A 20,946-nucleotide genomic window follows, 5' to 3' on the forward strand; every position below is an offset into this window, starting at 1 on the left:
AATGACGGAACTGCTCAGCTCGGACTATGTACGTTTGCTACACCTGGCCGCCAAGGCATGAGACGCGACGCTCTACAACGGTAGGGCTACCAGTTGTACTATGCGCACCGCCCGCCGATGGGTTGATCATGATGCTGATGATGAACATTTGAAAAGAGCAACCGCCGAGTTTTTTTTTGCTGATTCTTCTCGGTAGGAAAGGCATTCCGAACCAGTGGTATATTATTTTGACGATTTATAAGAACTTGTAAAAGTTTATGTGAATAAAAAAAACTAGCCTGGACGCAGAGATTTCGAGATTTACTTAGATAATACAGTTATATCGTTAGTCTGCCGTTTTTTGATTCTAATATTTTTTTTTAATATATCGATTGCAGTGCCAAGACAAAATCATTTCACTGTGGGAAAACAACCATTATAATTTCACACTCATGTTCACGTTTACACATTTATATATTATGTTGGGACAGTGGGAGGACATCTTTAACTAAGTTTATAAAAGTATACTGTCTTAAGGCGATCTTTTCTTTATTATGAGGACAATTATATTGGCATCGTTAGGATATTTTGTAAAAATTCATTACCCACAACTTAGATAAAACCTTTCAAACATTAAATTTAATAGGTATATAAAACGCCTTTTCTGAGCAAAAATCGTATTCTAACTTGTTAAAATAATAAATACAATACTGGCTATCAAGTTATAACAATAGTTATAAGCTGTATTCCGCACCGAAAAAAAAACTTGTTTGGAACGAGCAATCACGTGCGTATGTAGTACATGGAATTCGCTGCTCTCTAATATATGAATTTAAAAAATCATATTCAAAAAATCATGTTAAGATATACCAAATTGTTTCCATAAAATGCAAATGTGACCAAAGACACAGTGTGATTTCCTTAACATCTTTGATAATAAATAAAATCAATCCTATGTGTAATCTTCGATATGTTACTTAGCAAAGTATTTTTTGATAAATAACAACGTTGCTTCGTAACACTTGCGATACACGATCAAGTTTACCGTCAAGTTTGCAGCGGGCTTGAAGCGACGTCCATTCAACTGATACCCATATACCGTCAAGTTTACTGGACGGCACTTCAAGTACGCTGCAAACTTGACCGGTAAACTTGATCGTGTGTGGCCAGCGTAACTTATCGACAGATTACGGATACGGATTTTCAGTCGTTAGTAATTAAAGCTGTCCTCCATATTGTTTTAAACAAGTAAAACACTACCATGTAAATATAATGTTCGAGTTGCAAATGATCTCCCGTCGCGTCGAATCGGACTTTTATGCAAGTCGCAAATAAAGTGCAACGCACATTTGCAGAGTAGAGTGAAGCGGAGGCAAAGCATCTTTATTGATAACAACTTAAATTCAGCTTTGGCATTTTGACGACGACACAAAGCGCGCTCTTCAAACCCGTGTTTTGTTTTCACAATATCAATTTAACCGTATTTCAGAGCTTTCAACGTTTCTGTTACGAACCGCAGGTTTGATTTGGATTTTGGAGATAGAGGTTAGTATGCTGTGTAATATTTTAGAAATTCGCTGCGATTCGCTGCTAGTATAAATTGATTCTAAGGTGTGCAATGCTCTTCCGGCGTCGCCTGTTTCCTGCCACATAATATTATAACCTAAATATCTTCAAGACAAAAGTAAATGGGCATCTTCTAGGACAGTGCGCTCCCACCTAGACCTCGTCATTGCTTTTTATTAGAAATGATTGTCGTCAAGCGCAAGCCTACCTCACATAAAAGAAGCTTAATTTAAGTTGTTATAAGAAAGCTGCACCTTGGCCACTCTTCACACCGAAGGTATGCGTTGTGCCTAAGAGTAATAACTTAATAAGAAATATAAATAAAGCAGATATGTATAATATAAGGGCCAGAACCTAAATTGTTGGTACGATGAAAGGTATATTTTAAGAAAATATTGCTAGTTGTAAGTGAGAGGAGTGTTGGAGTGATTGATTGTTGTACATATTGATAAACTTTAACGCGCACTGGTCAGAGTCACTCCCCCAAATCCAATAGTTTAGACTGTCCGTCTGTTCGCACTATAGTAAACATACAAAGAGTATAGTTAGTTGCTTAGGTTTTACGCACACTACCGATTTAATTCAGACAAGCATATAGTAAAGTGCTATATTATGTTGTGTATGTTGTGGCATTTTGTGGCTCTTCGCATTTTGCCCAGTTTTTGCCCGATATTCGCCCAAAGTTCGCCTGTAGGTCAAAACTTAGTGCGATTAGGGCGCTAAAAAAGTAATTTCTCCTCTTTGATCACGGTGTTAAACTATTGGATTTGTTCTGGAGAAGAAATGCCTAGCTGTATGACTGAGGATGGCTTTTTATTTAAGTTATAGAAAACACCCCTATTAATTTTCATTATATTCTTTGGTTTTGCTCGCTTATTTTGTGCAGATCCATAACAATAGTGTCTACCTGTGTGCTTTCTTTTCACACTGCAAAACCGATCGTGACGAAATATGGAAGTGGAGATAGCTTATCCTGGACATGGAGATTGATGTTTTTTTTTACCCCAGGGAAAGGGCTAACCCAGGATTTAAAAAATAAGAAAGTTTTAAAGAAAGAAAGAAAACGTTGTGTGCATACTGTTTAATATGCTCAAAGAAAGATTTTTTTTTAAATCACGCGAGAACTTTTTTGCTGGGATGAAAATATTTATATCTGTTCTCTAGTTCTCCATTTTCTATGCTAAATTTCATGAAGATCGGATTGATAGTTTTTTCAATCGTTTTGCTCTATGGAATGTAATATGGTAGCAAAACTTGTGTATAAAATAGGGCTTCAGTAAAGAAGTACACGCATAGTTCGCCGTTCGAGGTCATACAGCAGCCCGCAGAGGCAAACTGAGTAAACCCCATTCGTGATAGTTGCGTACTTGCGTGCGCGCGCGTGTTTGCGTGTAGTTAGACGTAGTTTCCGTTCAAAACAATGTATTAGTCATTAATTTTCGTCACTAGTTTAGGTTTTTTAATCTCGCCGATATGGAAAATAATATGAAACCTTGATCGAGGTGCTTTACTGAGTAAGTTTTTGAAGTGTTAGAAGTTTTCACTGTTGTGTCGATGTCTCTAGTTTCGTAGTCGGTTCCTACTTCGTTAGCGTAACGTGTCCCGCTTCTAGTCCTACGTTGTGTATTCTGCGTTTTCGCATTGGGCTCGATGTTCGCCCACCTGGCGCCCGAAGTTCGCCCGTTGGCAAATACTCGGTGCGCTTGGGGCGCATCGACTGTCGCTCATCTCTTGTAGCAGTATTCATTTGATGAATCTTCCGATGAATGTTGTAGCAATATGGAAATTATTCTCACATCAGAAGTGAGATATTTTTAATGTTTTGTCAACATTTAAATGATTCATATATTGAAAATGAAAAATATTTTTTTTTAAAAAATCGTGTTGGCTTTCCTTGAGTTTTTGCCAAGCATTAGGCAATTATTGCTAACTTTATTTTACCTACAGTGTGTAAAAATACAAATTAACCTATTTCGGGGATACTTATAGTCCTTTGATATCTTGATAAATACGAAATAAACATTTATTTACTTAGTTTTTAAGTATATCTATTCATATTGCTGCAACATTCATTTATTTTATTAATTTACCAAATATAATCAAATTAATGTTATGTTTATTAACACATACTATAATATATTTATTTTTGAGTACTGAGAGTACAAATGTTCAAATGTCCATGTTGCATGGCTTATATTTACTTATTATAAGTAATAAGTAGGAGTTTGAAGAAGGTATTGATTAGTTTTTTGTGTGTATGTTTTTGGTTTGTCCGTTGAGTTCGGTCTAAGTTTTGGGAAACTAACATAATCATTATAATTATGAAAGTTTTGAACGAATTAAGGTAAATAATGTAAAAATTACTTAACGTGTTTTGTGGGGTGTTTCTTCAAAAAATCACCATTGTAACTTTTTATATTCTAGAAAAGAATAAGATCGGTAACTGGTAATAAATAAACTCGTCTTTTGAATAATTGATTTTTGAGAAAAATTTAGTAAATGCAAAAAAGGAGAACAGTAACTCGATTAAGGAAAATTGACAGCTACAATGTCACGATCGCAATCATCTCCGATTGGTTGACGCTCGCTCACTATTGGCTACTACAGTGCATTGTTGCGACAAGAATATCATAAATTTTGCCAATCACAACAATTGTGATTGTAATAATGATTGATGCAGGCTTTCTGGAATCGACCTAGGAGTCTCATTCTCTCAAAGTTTAGTTTTCTGAAAGTTTCACATCTACCGCGTGTGGACTCTCCACGTTTTTTTTTGTGGAAGATGGGAACTAGTCGGACTTACGTCAACTTAACTCATGAGTAAAGTCGGATCTTTATATATTTATACAGGAAAGAAAGGTTTAGGACATACGAAAAACATACACCTTGTGTTTATCTTACATGTTTTGTATTATACTTTTTTGACGGTGTTTGTAAACGATTTATTTTCTATCTATTTATCTGGGTTTAGGGTCTAAAAGTTCGTGGGAAAATTTTAAGAGGTATTCAAAGTTAAAGTGTACAGAATGAAAGTTTGTATGAAAGTCCGTCATTTTTACTTTATATCTATGAAAATGGGCTTTCGAGGAAAAATGAAGAAGGAATCCGGAATTTTTGGAAATTCCAGCCTCGCACCGATTTTCAAAAAATCCACTAGAGTGAAGCGGGTGAGATATATTTTCGACTAAGACGTCACTATATGTCGGAAAGTCCGTCCTATTCTCAGTTTGAACAAATAACAACAACCTTTCTGAAGTACTTATTAAAATTTTCCCTCTAGCTCAAAGATCATGTTAAAGTTCTGATTCGTAGTATTATAGTTTGTTATGTTATAGTATAGTTTACTGTACAGGCTTTCATACCAAAGTGTACTAAAGTTATCATTACTATTATTACGTAGAGTTAAACGTGTTAGAGGAGAGTTAACATTGTGTGCGCTTGCGCCGTTGTGCGAGCGAGAGGGAAGACCGACACAAATTTAACGCTTTATGTAGTCGTTAGTGTATTATACATATTATAAATAAAATTATTAATATAAATAAATTATAAATCTCCCCAAATTGTAATAAAATGCATCACTAATACTAAAAATTGACTAAGACATACACTGTGACTTCTCAGTCTTATGAAAGCGAACCACTTAACGGCGCTAATGTCTACTATCCAATTTTTTTTAATTTATAGACTAGCGCTTGGCTGCAATCATACTCGCTGACAAGTGAGGATGCAACCTAAGATGGAGCGCATTTGCCTAGAAGATGCCTATTCACTCTCTTGAAGGTAAGGTAAGGAAGGTAGATATCAAAATTGGAGGAGAAAACTCATAACTAGATGATGCCCGCGGCTTCGTCCGCGTAGGTTTAGGGTTTTCAAAAATCCCGTGAAACTAAATAAACTAAACTAAACTAAATCTAGTGCTATCCTTTTCCGTATGTAGTATTATAAAAGTGATAGAAATATGGTTAGATTTCTAACTATAGTTTAGTTAGATTATGTAGGTACAACAGAATCAGCCACATTGCGAACGTAAATTGGTTAGCTTTTGTAACACGACTTAAAAGTCACCGTGTATATTATTATTATATTTAGATAGAGTCTATGTCTTCACTTGTGTCGTGTTTTTGTTTGTGTAGTGTCTTTATTTTCTTTTACACAAAGCTTTAAGAGCCTTTGCACAAGACGACATTTTCGGAGCGCGTTTAGTTGCGTCTAACGCGCTTTAAATTGTCGCTATTCGCAAATACTTAAGTGTTAAGTTTTTCAGTTAAAGAAGCGTTCAGTCACGACTACATTCCGTTATTTTGTTGCATTTCGAAAACGTCAAACGGACATGGGTTAGGGAAGAGGTAAGATGGCACACAAAAAATATAAAAATCAACATACAGGGTGTAATGAGAACGCCAGCAAAAACTTTGCGCTATTATTATACTACCTAAATATTATCCAATACAAATAACCATTTGCCTTATATTTCTAGTTTTAGTGATTTAGTATTAAACCCGCAATCTATTGTGTGCTAACTCGGGCTCAATGCCATGCCTACGGCGCGGCATTGACCCCACGGCATCTAACTACGCAATGTTCGTTGACCTCTAGCGTCGGTCAGATGTTTTATTTGCAATACATTGCGATTTTTTCAAAAATACGGATTTGTGCATATCTTTTCAGTTATAATCAGTACTATCACCTGTCTTCGTTTTCGCTAACATTCTACTTACATCCTGTAGCATGTATTTACCAAAAACCAATATAAGAGAATACAAACAGACAATTTATTCTCCTACACACAAAAATAATATTGCAAAAAATGTCTACATTTTTATGATAATATCCTTATAAAGTTAAAATACAGACAGTACAGATGCGCCGCAGTAAGTGCCAACGATATTCAGCACCGATAATATATTTTCATACCAAAACACCACTTGGATCCAAGGTGTGCCATCTTGTTCTTTAACTATTTTATGTGTCTGTTTGTCTGGAAATGCGACTTGATAACGGCAAAGTCATGATTCATGACTGTTTCAAGCGACCCTGTATAGTCACTCTTGGGTTGAGATCTATAAGTGCACTCAGACTTTTTCAGACCAAGTTTCAGTTAAAACGAGACAGATTGATGCCAGCAATATAACGTTGTCTCGTTTTAACAATGTCCTACGTCTGAGCAAAGTCAAAGTAGGTACGCTCTAAAGATCTTAACCTCGGGCATCAGAACTTGATAGATTATATTCATATAAATTGATTGACCAGTCTGTACAAATCCCTATCTGTATGATAGTTTTGTTTGTGGGGGTGTGATCAGTGTAGGTATTCGTTTGAGTTGGTTTGCGTGTGTGAGTGTCGTTACCGATGTAAATGTTTATCAAAGCCGCCTTATGTTAGATTCTATGTGTTGGAACGGACCTATTTATTGTGGTAACTGGTAACGAAGGATCGGTGCCTCAGTCGGTCTTGGGTTGAAAATAACTACCCTCATTGTACTTAATCATCAGTTTGATTCGTAACAGGTCTATTTTATTGTGGAAAAAAGTTATTTATTGCACTCTATTCCTATGTTAACAGGAGCGGCTCGACATCGTCCGCTAACTTCACTCAGCAATTAGTTGTTCGGAAACCGATATCGCCGCAGCTTTCGATTGGCTAAAAGTGAGCCAAAACCGAATAAAGTAGTAAAAGCCAAAAGTAGGTAATCGAACTATCAATTTCGGCGTTTGCTAGAAACCTTCGACTTCGATCCATTTTGACCGAAGCCGAAGGTTTAGCCGAAGGCGGCCGAAGCTGAAAGTACGGTCGGATACTAGCAATTAGTAAGTTGCCAACATAACGAAGTTGTTAATGAAATTAGCAGGAGCTGCAAAACTGCACCGTTAACATATGAATAGAGTTTTAAAACAAAATTGTTTCTAGAAGACCAATTTCACTTCCAGACCATTTAAAAAAAATAGCTTGCACTAATAAACATTTTAAATAGCGGAAAAATGGCATGTTTCGTTGTTATATCATTGAGTTCCAAAACGAACTTGTCTTTTCATCAGTTGCAGGTTTTATTAGTCTTTTTTATTATAGTTTTGTTCACATTTGGTTGTTCATTCTTGTTTTTATAGTGCAATGATAGGGCCATGTTAGCTTTGTTCCTAACTCGAGGCTATTTTGTGCTAGGTTGCCTTGGGACGGCCTCAAGTCCTGTTTCGTCGACCTAACATCTCCTGTCTGTGATTTCATGATAGTCGAAAGGGAATATCACAATCACTTTATACATTTTTTTTTAAACTTTTTTTTAAATTATAACGACGTGGCATGAAATGAAATGTTTTAGCTGTTAACAACTGACTTCTAGATCAACTAATATAGCTAAATATTAAGTTGGTAGGTTGGGTTGCGTATATCGTTACCACGGTTTAACGAGCATACAGGTCAGCATAATCTTCGAGTTCAACCGTTGCTCTATGCATGTTAAAACAACTGTAAGCACGTTAAACTGTGCTGTTACTGTAAATGTTCTTAGGATAATTTATATTGTGTTTATTAATAAATTTACACTTAATATTATGTCCAATGCGAAAAATGAGAAATAATAAAAATGCCCAAAAGTTAGCAACTGGCATTGATATAAAAATATTTTTACTTCAAAGATCATACAAAATTCGAATCTTTTTCCAGTAGGCTATTACGTCCGTTGTATACAAAAGCTTTTTTATATACTCACTTCCATGGTTTACAATTTTTTTTACAAACATTGTTTTTCTATTAACAATTATATTATTATGTAGTTTTAAATATACTTTTTATTGTTTTTTATACATTTACGGCAATATTTTGCGAGTTTATTAAAATGCAACACCTGTTTGTGATTATTTAAACCATGTTGTTTGCTTACAAAAATATGGTGATTTTTATGAATGCAAATATTTTTACGGGTTATTAATTTAATCTTTAATACTGTAAAAAAGAAAGAAAACAAAGTTAAACAAAAGTCCCGATCGTCATAGAATTGGAAAGCTCTTCCATCTATTGTTTATCATTCTGTAGCATGGGGGAGCTCAATTCGACTATGATTCAATTCTACAAAAATCCAGTATCATAGGTCCGACTACAAATTTAGTATGAAACTCGATTAATAAAGGCCCAGGCTGATCTAGCAAATAGCAATGCAATTAGAATGGCCCTCTGTACTGTTGAATAGACATTGTGCCAAACTTTTGGGTGAATCCTCACAGTATGGTTTCGTTTTGGGAATAGAAAATGCACTTGAAATAAGAATTCGAAAGTTTAATGAACTCCATCTGTCAACTGTCACAGAAAATAACGGGTTGCAATGAAAATAATAACTTATATCTGTTATAAGGTTTTTTCCTTGCCAGCTACAATATTAGGACCTTGAAAAGAAAGGTACCTCCTGGCTGCATGTTCACCTACTATCTACTATATGTTGGGTATGATTACTTCTAGGCCCCCTTCCATCTTAAACTGCATCATCACTTACCACCAAGTAAGATTGCAGTCAAGGGTCTAGTCTATTATCTGAATAAAAAAAAAGAGATGCGTATATAGTTAAAAAATGGTGGAATGTCATTCGTATTCTTCGTTTGAACGCATTATACACGCGTTCTATCCAATAAAAATTTTTCGCTGGGTTCACCTAGTTACCAATTTTTTTTATTGTAGGTAACTGAAATCGCAGTCGTTATCGCCTGAGTTTATGTTTCTCTACGCATCGTATCGTATTATTAAAAATATGTGTATCTGTCCTAACTGTGAAGATTCACCTTCCCTCTGTGACCTCATCTGTAATTACAGATTCTCTTGTCAATAGAATTAATTACGTTTATAGGTGCAGTGCATAACCGTGTAGGCTCCTGCGGTATTGGAGCGATGCGGAAGGGGTGACAGTTGTCACGAGTGACAGTTGTCACGAATCACTGAGCTCTCGCCTCACGTCTAAAGATGAATTGTACTAGGTTTTTCTAGGTGCCTCTAGTCCAGTTCCGTACAAATACTCGATCCAAATACCTGTTCTGAGGCTGTGTGTACCACTCATAGTATAAAGTCTGCCTAGTATTAATTGGTGGTGATGTCCCGGCTAGTCTCAATTCTCGAGTGTGTACAGACAAAGGTATTTTAAAAGTTGGAACAAGTATCGTCAAATACCTAGTGTCAGGACCTGGGAACGCTTCATCACACCCTCCCGCACCGCGCCACTACCAAAGGAGCCCACTCAGTTATGCGTAATTACTAATTACATATTATTATAGTCCGTTGAGATTACATTGCGCATAATAGTATTGTCGAAACCGAAGGCTTTAGTAGTTGCTTTTTTTATTTTAGTTTTAACGCTTATTGTAATAGCTAGACAAATTGTTCCCATTGTAAGATAATAACTGACGAAATGCTAGTTTATTTACTAACAAAATTTATATCATCATTTTTTGTTATTCAAGTTGTTAATAGTGTTAAACTAGATAATTATTTCCATCCTACTTAGTATTACTCTACGTAGTACTACTCTACGTAATACTCTATCCACGGAAAGAAGTTAGTACGGAAAACATAGGCTCGTTTGTGATTGGTTGACCACTCAAACTGGTTAACGCCCACTAACTTTTCGTCTTTGTCATTTGTATGGGATTATATAACAGGGAGAGCCCTATATTAACTTGTCTCCGTGTGAATAGAGTAAGTATAGAGCTGTCTTTATCATAAAGATATTCAAAAATCGCACAAATGGCGAAGCAAGCACGCTTTACCTTTTATAACTGATCCCCAAAAAGGAGATTTTGTATATATGTATTATGAATTTCTCCACGTACTTTGTTAATTTTTATATATTTTAAATTGTAATAAAAGGGAAACTAGCATTTCTAATTAGAAAGTACATTGTTTATTGTAATGAAAGGATCCGCAAATGGCGCACAAGTGAGATGTTACTATAAATCTATATATTATAGCATTGTGTATTAAAAGTACTTAATTAGAGACCCACCAAATAGTAGTGGGGCTTAAGTTGAGCGCACATCACTGCACGAAACGTAAGCGATGCATCTCTTAGCTTGAGATTTATAGAGCGCATTTTGACGCTGCTCAGTCTTAAGACACTGTTAAAATGAGAAATTCGTGCTAAGTTTTCTGATGCGTCGCGTGCGGTTTGTGATGTAATGTGCGATCAGTTTTATGTAATTCTAATATTTTTGTTGTTATACTTTATACTTATACTTCTTAATATAATTTTTCTTGTGCCATAATAAGGACAGTGTGTTTAGTTTGTAATTCGGTTTTATACGAGTACATATCTCTTAAGTGAACTGAATCGGCAATTCTAGAAGTATAGCTATCCTTCCCCACAGAGAACATTGTGAAAAGGATAGCATTACTTTTAGACTTGTCAGTTTTAATAAGAGATCGATATACAGCCGGAAATGCAAAGTTTCTTGAATCGTATTAATTTTAAGTATTAACTATAAAATCAGAATTTTATTACTGCGTTAGGTTCGTTGAGTCATTCATTCAGATTTCAGTGTCATTAGGTAAAAATCGCTGATTTTGTTCCGTAGATATAGGATAATGGTTCTTATGCGCTTATACACAAAGGTGGCTAATAAAAATTGATACAATGCTTATACATGGCTTGCCTCATATATGTTGAATGTACGACTGTAATATGTTTAAGAAGTTTATAAGCAGTGTGTTAATTTTTAATTAGCCTTTTAATACACTATTTTGAATGATCAAGCATTCTTTTCAGTTTCCAGTGATAAAGGCACTTTTTTAGTAATTACTCTATGATTTGGGTACAGCTAAAATAGACGTTCTATAGCCTACTTTTATCAAAAAATACTAAAAAGGAGCAAAAAAAATTTAAACGTTCGCCTCATCCGATCGGTTGGATTCGTCAGATATCCGAAATCGGAGACTCGGCCGAATTAACAAAACTATTCTGCTATATGGAAGCCAAAGCTATCCGCCAAATCACAGCCACTGGTCTTAGAAATGCTGTTGACGGTAGTGGTGAACCCACAGGGTATGAACATCCATATGGGAAGAATTGTCGTAATTCCGAGGTTGGAATCTCTCACACTATTCCATCCCACCCGCCTTGATAATAATAGACGAAGATAATAATTATATGGTCTCCAGTAAGGAGCAACTCGATGACCTGCTAGCTGATTTACCAACTCAGTGTCTAATACTGAAAGATTGCCACCGAGTATTTGGCATTTATTTTCAATCCATTGAAGATTTAGGTATTTTAATATCACTCAGTGAAGCAGCAATGTAGAACCAACCGATGTCAAATGAGGTCGGTGACTATCATCTAGTGTTAGACACTGAGTTAGAGAATCACCCCGCTGATGTGTGATGTGTGATGATACGCTTGGAAACTATTGATGTGCTCAGAATACAACACCACAGTTAAACGAGATTTCCACTGATCCAAGGATTCAAAATAGATATGGACACCCAGGCCGCACAGACCATTGATCAAAGTGGCAAGTCTCTCGCGGCACTTCTGAAGCGGTACTATGCGATGTGGAGAAGTGACCAACTAGAGGCCGAAAAGATTATACGTGTACTGCCACACTACCTGTCAACATTGGAGTCGCAAGCTCGCGGACTTGCTATTGGCGGATGACGGCTACCTGGCTAAACGTCTTTGATTAGCAGTCGCCTTTGAGAGTTGAGAGCACTTTAATATAATGCGGGGCGGGGGAGTAAAGAATAATATATTATAATCTGAAAATAAACTTAAATATAAATTAAAGTTAAACGAAATCTAAATCCTCATCGAGACCGCCGTAACGTGGCATTGTACCCAAGATGCTGGCAGCATTTGGATGGCCAAACTAATTCTTTGTCCAAGATTTAAATTTAATCTTAGCGCCGGGAAAATAAGTAGACCTTAACATTACTGTATTGACGGAAGTTGTAAGTAAGCTTCCGATGTAGGATATCCAACGCTTCTGACCGATCGGGTAATGTGACGAATACTGCCGTCCTCTAACTAAAAAAGCTGCAGCTAATTGGAAAAAATAAGTTTTTGAGTTATTGCCAAAAAACGTGGGGGTTTTTAAAAACTATGTTTCTAAAAAGGAATGCTACGTAAAACCAAGGTTTGTAGTTAGTTTTTAGTTTGGTCCTAAGAAGCAAACTTTCTTAGAAATATCAGTTTTTCTAAAATCCCATATTTTTTGCGATAACTGTTAAACTATTTTTAACAGTTAATGGTTTTTTTAGTTAAAGGTCGGCAGAATACTGATCTTCCGGTGTATCATGTTTTATTTCCATCAAAACAAAATAATCGCGGCATACTAATGTAAAATATAGTAAGATTTCACTTTACGATGTTTAGTAGAAAAATTTCGAACGCGCACAATTCTAGTGCTATTAGTAGCTCAAATCACATGGATATTTTTGGAGCTAGAGCATCGTGGGGTATTCAAAAAGTTGCTGTAGAAAAACTTTGGAAAAAAGAGTAGACTTGCTTCTTTTTTCCTACTACGGCTACGCTTCCGTTCTATTTCTTAAAAACGGTTAACTGCAAAAAGTAGGTTTCGATTTATCGCCAAAAATGATGCTACATAAGGTCAAAGCTTTTAGCTAAGTAGTTAGGTTCTTATTTTTAGAAACATCAGTTTTTAAATTGCCACGTTTTTTGGCTGTAACTCAAAAAAATACTTTTTGCAGTTAACCGCTTTTTATAAATAGGACGGCATTACGCTCAAAATCTTGAGCGTCTATTTTGCACGTAGAGGTACTTCGAGATGTTCATGCGCCAAGTAAAAATTTCGCATAAATAGTAACTGAACATATCACAAATTTTCCGTTTTAAATGTTTTATATCAAAAATGTATATTGTTCTGTATGAGATGCTCGTTTTAGAATTTATTTGCGATATCCGTCACAAGTCCAAATGTTGTAATGTAAGATTATATTATTATGATTATATTGTAGCGAACGTTTGGAGCTATGTTTTAGTGAAATATAATTTCAGATGTTTACGATATGTGTTGTACCGCGGGGTACTTTGTTATTTTGTACTCATTTTTTAAATGTTTATAATTATTATGAGAATATATTTTACGCTTCCCAGAGGTGTTTTAGCCAAAGAAATGGATAAATATTGTACAAATACAAAACAGAGCGGCTTAAAGCCTTATGTTAATCTTAGTTGGTCTTGCCAGTGTTTACAGATATGTGTATAGGGTACAAATACAATGTTTTTGCTAAAGATAAATATAACAAAAACGTTTTTGTATGAGTGACGCATGCGCCGCGAGGTACACTTTCCGTTCTAATATTACTTACTCGTGTGTGACTTGTTTTTATTAATTCCTCTGGAATCTCGGACAGATTTATACATTCTCTGCAGTATTATTATTGTTATATGTTGTTTAACTCTCATTCATTAGTATTTTTATTTTCGTCTCAATTTTTTAACACCTGCGATAAAAGTTCCAAGTCCTAAAGGGAAATTGTTTACTTGTTAGATTAAAAAAATTGTTTCAAATGTAACACGGTTTTTAGAAAATGTGTAGTTAACTGTGAGATTAACGTTAAGTATAGATTGTTTGGGTTTTAATTTGATTGGTGTTGTTTATCGAAGTGTACCTCGCGCGAAATAATTGTATGTTGTGTTAATTAATTGTAGCTAACACGAGGATGTAAGGCGCGCCGCCATCTCGTCTCGCGCGCGACGTCGCGTGGCGTTGCGTGACGTCACGCGACGTCGCCGACGCGACGACAGCGATCAGCGCTGCGCCATATCTATATTTGTTGTTTGTTCAGTGATCACTTAGAATGTATTTAGCTGGATAAATTAATACATATAATATAGTTTTATGATGAAATAAAATATGTATATGTAATCCTACATGTCTATTAAATCATGAAAATAGATTTAACACGGGTGGATTTATTTGAGGCTGCGATATGGCTCAGAATGCAATACGCATATTTAAAAAATATTGCCCGTCTGGTCGGATTATTATGGAATAATTAGATGTATTCCACATTATATTGGCAAAATATAACATGTGAAAATAAGTTTTCAGAAGGAATTCAAAATAAGTGCATTGATCTCAAAACAATTACTGAACCGATTACGATGAAGCTTAAAATGAACTATGAGTTCTTTTGATTAAAAAATGAAAGCCATTTCGCCACATTAACAATATCGGTAGGAGAATGATTTTGAAGCGTTGTTGGTCTGACTGAAAATATATCGACGTAGGCACTTACAACTGAAACCCGCTGGCACTAGAAACTTGAGGATGCCCGCGGCTTCGCCCGCGTAGATTTCGGTTTTTTTAAATCCTGTAAGAACTCTTTGAATTTCCGGGATAAAAAGTAGCTTATGTCCTTCCCTGGGATGTATCCCAAGTCTCTACCAAATTTCATTAAAATCGGTTCAATGGTTATGCCGTGAAAACGTTGCAGACAGACAGACAGACAAACACACTTTCGCATTTATAATATTAGTATGGATGATTTTCATCAAGCGCAAACCTATCCTGCAATAAACAAAAGGATTTTGAGCAATTCCATTAAGCTTAAATAGGTATAGGTATTCACGCGAAGTCGCGTGGAAAAGCCATTTTGTAAGAAGTAACTCATTTCAATACCCCATTAAAGCCAACATGTAACAATTTACCGGGCCGCTAAGTTGGTTCGTTAAAACTTGCTTTACGCTCCATCAGATTAGTGCTACATAGCAGTCTCACTGACGGTGAAATGCAGGCTTAGTACAGACTTGATAGTTCGAAAACGTTAGATGAGCATCGAAACACTAATCTGCCGTACTTAACTAAAAAGGCGTTAATTAAAAAAAATATTTTTGATCACCAAATGGCGAGAATTTTCAAAAAAATATATTTGAAAAGAAATTCTACGTAGGAAGAAGGTTTTTAGTTACTTTTTATTAGCTTTTTGTTTTATTTATTTATTTGGAAATTTAAAACATTCGTTTTAAAATTCCCACGTTTTTTGCTAATAACTCAAAAATAATATTACCGTCGTGTCCCGTTACTTCGCCTGGTTTTTGACAGTTTTTGTCTTCCTGCCTAGAGAGTGCTTTTTATTTCAAGTCCTGCTTTTAATATATGGTCGCCTTTAGACATGACTATAAATTAAGACTGTTACGAAAAGTAATGCAGTTTTTAGAATGCCTCAAAAACTGTTTTGACTGAGCTAGGCGAAGTAAGGGCACAATTCCTAACTTCGCCTAGCAGCGTCTCTATGTTTATTGTCTATAATAATTGTCTCTGAAAAAGCGAAAGACCTATAGATTATGCCGCAAAATCATTTTGAAACGTATATGGCAGAAAACAAAGTTCATTTTAGAAAAAAATTATCGGTAGGCGAAGTTAGGAACCCAACTGCCGTTGTTTCCATACATTTGGTCTTTTTTGCTAAGGGTTGTCAAAAGATACATATTAATACTGAACATGGTTTTCATTAAAAAAATACAAATCCTTAAAAGTTTTTATGGAATTTTTAATGAGAAAACTAAAGCCAAAATTAAATCTAAAAACTAAATCAGTAGAAGTACCATAAAAAATCAGGCTTTTTTAGAAGGTAGGAAAGCGCACAAAACAAAAAATGTTGCAATAACAAATAGAAACAATAATTTTTGAACAAATTAAGTGTATATAACACAATAAAAGTAAGTAGTAAAAATTTTGATTGTCTATATTTTATATACAAACAGAAATAAATCAATATTTTTTCTTCTTGAACAGTACAAAGTACGAACCCACGAGACAGTTTTTTTACAGTTTTTTTTTAAATTAAGATTTGTTTGTTCAGTTGTGTTGTTGTATTCAGTTGGATAGGTGCCTATTATTATCTATAATAATAAATTAAATTGAAGTGTCTGTCTGTAATTTCGAATTAACTTCCTCATATTAAGCTCATATGGTTATTTGAACGATACCATAACTGAATTACACTTTTTGAAAATTTTTGTTTGTCTGTCGGTTTGAACGGGCTTATCTTCGGAACGGCTGAACCGATTTTGACGGGATTTTCATAGAAAAGTAGAGGGTTGACTGGGGAATAACATAGGGAACTTTTTTAACAGACTTTCAAAAAGGAAGTTTTGTTTTTCTACCTATGCACACCAAAATCTCCAAGATTTCTGAACCGATTTGTGTATTTTTTTTTTTAATCAATAGAGGAACTTTGCGACAATGTTTCTAAAAAATTTGCATTCCAACTCCTCAATCCTGATGCTGCAGGGGACATGACTACCAAAACTGATAGGTACAAATGAATTTCGAATCAAAGATTCACGGCCAGTTTCTTCATTGCAAGCAACAGCCAAAGTAATGGCTTAAAGTAAAAGTAACGGTCAAATTTGTTTCTTCACAGTTTAATCTTTTGCCTTTACTATTGCTTTTACCTTTAACTTTTACTGCTCAATAGGCTGCTGTAAAAGCTACAGTACTTGTCATTTGTCAACATTTTAGGTTATATTTACTTTTTCAACAGTATTTTACGGTTCCACCGAGTTTTATCATTTTATTTGATACTACTTATTGATTGTACTTAATTAAAGTATCAAAATGTTTTCAAGATCTTCAAGTGAAAGTTCAAGTTCATCAGATGATGAACTTATTATAAGTTATTTAACGCATCGGCGTAAAAGATTTAATATTCGGAAGGATCATTTTTTATGGGACGACGCTGATTTTCTGTTCCGATACAGAATGCCAAAGGAAACAGTTACATACCTCAGTATATTGTTGCAAGATAAGCTGACGTCAACCACGGTTAAGTAAGTTTAGTTTCAGTTTGTATCTTTTACCAGCTAGATACCTACTATGTACCAATAACTAGGTTGATGTTGATACCTATAGATTAACTAATGCATATCATAAGTAGGTACTTAAGTAGATATCTATGACAAAACACAGGTCCTATTAATAAAAAAGTCCATATTATTTTTACTGAATGTAGATATTATGTAGGTACATTTCTACACTAGACTACTTGTTATTAGAATACATGACATTTTACCTATTTATCTTTTTTATAGGAATAAAGCTCTATCAGTGAAAGAACAATTATTGCTGGCTTTACGCTTTTATGCTACTGGATCGATGCAACAAGTTGTTGGAGATATAGCTGGTGTACATAAAAGTACAGTATGTAAATGTGTTTTTAAAGTGTCATCAGCTATAGCTTCATTAGCAGGAATGTTTATACAAATGCCTACAAACGAAGAACTAGAAAGTATATCTTGCCAATTTTATGATATAGCCCGTTTTCCAAAAGTAATTGGGGCTATCGACTGTACACATATAGCAATTGTATCACCAGGTATGTAATATTTATTCATATCAGGTAAAATAATAGGTATCCACATAAGTTAGGTATTAAAAAACAGTGATAAGTTAATAAAATGTGTCTTTTATTTGTGATTAACTAACAAATACCCTTAGCCACATTTATAATAGTAGGATACAAACCTATATAAAACCTACCTATTATGAAACTGTTTACAAAAATCTGTTCCAGGAGGTGAAACAGCGGAGTTGTACAGAAATAGGAAAGGTGTTTTTTCCTACAATGTTCAAACAATATGTGATCCAAATTTAAAAATTAGAAACATAGTTTGTCGTTGGCCTGGAGGATCACACGATAGTACAATTTTCAACAATAGCAATGTTAAAGAAATATTTGAGCGTGGCCAGTATGGGGACTATGTTTTGTTAGGAGATTCAGGGTATCCAGCAGAACGTTACTTACTGACTCCTCTGAGAAACCCAGTAACCCCAGGAGAAATATTGTACAACAAAACCCATATCAAAACAAGAAATACTGTAGAGCGCTCATATGGGGTATGGAAACGTAGATTTCCATGCATTGGCTCGAAGCTGAGACTAAAGCAAAACCGGATCGAAGCTGTGGTTGTAGCCACAGCTGTGCTGCATAATATATGTAGGACCAGAAACGATCCCGAGCCAGATTTACCGGTCCAAATAGAAATAAGGAATGATGAGAGCAACGTCCCGAACTCTATAGATAACCGCAATGGGCAAACTGTTATCAGTAATTTAATTCACCACTATTTTGACAGGTCAGTATGCACTACATAATTATAATAATTAAAATATAAGTAATAGTAAATTTAAAAATACAGGTCTAGAATAAATTAAAAGAAAAATATTATTATGGACAATCCCAACAAAATTTATTCTGCTTGTTTGCTCTATACAAATTACAAACAGCTGTAGTATTATTATATTGTATGTACATAACCTACCCCATTACTTACAGTATTATTTTAAATCACAATTTCATTATTTTCAGATTAGCTGCAGATTGAAGTGACAAGATAACTGTGTGTAATATATATAGATATGTATTTAAAAACCTATTATACCTAAATAAAAACTTTATAATAAATATATTTCAGCATTATTCTGTTTTCTTCAAATATCTTCAGCGTATTTATAATATCATATTGAATGACGATACATATGAACCTATGCTATTGTGATCTGATAAACACATTTGTTGTTATTGTAAAATAAAAAATTCCATGTAAAAGTTACATCGGCCATAACCTTGGTTTACTGAGGTTTAATGGTATTAATCGGCACCTTGTATATGTCAGTCAAATAATATATTCAAAGAAGGTAATATTTATACTAATATGAAATACACAAATTGCTAAAAAGCTCTTAAAATGAAGTTAGAAAAAGATACATTATTCTGTTTTCTTTCTTAAAATATCTATTTCTAATTTCATTTTTAGAACTTGCAATTCATGTAATTCCTGTTTACGCTGTTCCTCTTTTTTTAACAAATCCATCTCTAACCGACATTTCTCCTCTCTCAGATGGACTAGAGAACTTTCGTCCTGCCTTTCGATATTTTTGGTTTTAAGATGCACAAGTTCCTTTTTCATTTTCGCCAATTCCAAAAATGACTGCCTGGTTTGATGTGGAGTAGCATTTAATGTTTTCCTCGCTGCATGTCTTTTGAATGTAGCACTCATAACTGGGGAAGATTGTTGTTTTATATTTTCTTTCACAACATCCTGTACTTCTACAGCATCCTGACTTATATCCATCACATTTATCTCTGCATAAACTGATGTTGGAGGTGGTTCAACCACTATGCCACTGCAGACATCTCCATCATATTGAGACTCAATCCCGGACACAGACTCTTTCAGAATTCCAGAGACCCATTCACTCGTTGCAGATAATGGAGGAGGAGGTGGTCCTCCACCAGTCTGCCGACGCATGCGGTTTACTCTCCCAGCCTCTTTCCTTGCACTTTTTTTTATGTACTCCCACTTACATTTCAATTGCTTTACACTTCTATAGGTATTGCTGGACGCATTAAATTCTTTGGCAAGCACCTCCCAAGTTTCCTCTTTTTGTTTAATTAGAACTCCATTTGTTTTTTTATTTAATAATACGTTTTTATGCTTGTTAATTAATTTTTGTAATTTTTCAATTTCGGTACTAGTAAAATTCGAAGCTCTTTCACTGTAAATAATAAAACAATAATATATATTTAAATAAGACACTTTAAAGCCTTTACGCCACTAATCTATACTAATATTATAAATGCGAAAGTGTGTCTGTCTGTCTGTATGTTTGTCTGCTACGTTTTCACGGCCCAACCGCTGAACCGATTATAAAGAAATTTGGTACAGACTTGGGATACATCCCGGGGAAAGACATAGGCTACTTTTTATCCCGGAAAATCAAAGAGTTCCTAAGGGATTCAAAAAAACCGATATACACGCGGGCGAAGCCGCGAGCATCATCTAGTGTAATATAAGATCTTGTGCAATAAGTCATTCATCCAAGAAGTATTTAAGTATTCTAATGAAAAAGCAACTAAACTTATTCCAAACCTTGAATTTTGATAAAAACTTTGGTAAAACCTAGGTCTTACAATACATATTAATTACATATCTATGATATTAATATTGAAATGCTGATAACATACCTAGACGTCAAGTTTACGTCCACATTTTCGTCTCTGAAAAGCTCCATCATAATAAATATTTTAAACTTGTAAATGGTTTTAAATCAGTATGTAAGAAAAAAACGAATTTTTATTTTAAAAGTACTTTTGGCACCATAGAGATATTTGACACTTTATACTAATTGACAGTGATATTACGATGTTGCCATGTGTAAAAAAAACTCGCCACGACTTTTTGGTGAAACTGCGACGTGTATGTAATGGCAACTACTTTGACTTTTACTTTAGCTCTTGCTTGAATGAAGAAACACATTTACCTAAACTCCAGTAATGGTCAAGTAAAAGTTAATACTTTTACTGATTACTTTAGTTGTTCATGAAGAAACTGGCCGTAAGTGACAACCCTAGGGTTAGGCGAAGTACGGTACCATCATGGTGGCTGCAGTTACCTTGTTG

The 20,946-nt window shown here is 34.8% G+C and overlaps 2 protein-coding genes and 1 long non-coding RNA gene across 3 annotated transcripts; 2 read left to right on the forward strand and 1 right to left on the reverse strand.

Annotated features, from left to right (window-relative positions):
- Window positions 1-7,185: 7,185 nt before the first annotated feature.
- On the forward strand, window positions 7,186-14,410 carry LOC123875280. Its single transcript, XR_006798124.1, has 2 exons — window positions 7,186-9,428; window positions 9,470-14,410. It is a non-coding gene; the product is annotated as an uncharacterized LOC123875280 (long non-coding RNA).
- A 3,337-nt stretch (window positions 14,411-17,747) lies between these two features.
- On the forward strand, window positions 17,748-18,928 carry LOC123875321 (putative nuclease HARBI1). Its single transcript, XM_045921074.1, has 3 exons — window positions 17,748-17,859; window positions 18,058-18,619; window positions 18,853-18,928. Exons 1-3 carry the CDS (start codon window positions 17,748-17,750, stop codon window positions 18,866-18,868), a joined length of 690 nt encoding a protein of 229 aa, XP_045777030.1. The 3' UTR covers window positions 18,869-18,928.
- Window positions 18,929-19,226: 298 nt separating this feature from the next.
- LOC123875277 (myb/SANT-like DNA-binding domain-containing protein 3) lies at window positions 19,227-20,880 on the reverse strand. Its single transcript, XM_045921027.1, has 2 exons — window positions 20,512-20,880; window positions 19,227-20,042 (listed from the first exon to the last, which is right to left on the reverse strand). Exons 1-2 carry the CDS (start codon window positions 20,559-20,561, stop codon window positions 19,253-19,255), a joined length of 840 nt encoding a protein of 279 aa, XP_045776983.1. The 5' UTR covers window positions 20,562-20,880; the 3' UTR covers window positions 19,227-19,252.
- Between the last annotated feature and the right edge of the window lie 66 nt (window positions 20,881-20,946).

The sequence above is a fragment of the Maniola jurtina genome, chromosome 19, assembly GCF_905333055.1.
Source record: "Maniola jurtina chromosome 19, ilManJurt1.1, whole genome shotgun sequence".
NCBI lineage: Eukaryota > Metazoa > Arthropoda > Insecta > Lepidoptera > Nymphalidae > Maniola > Maniola jurtina.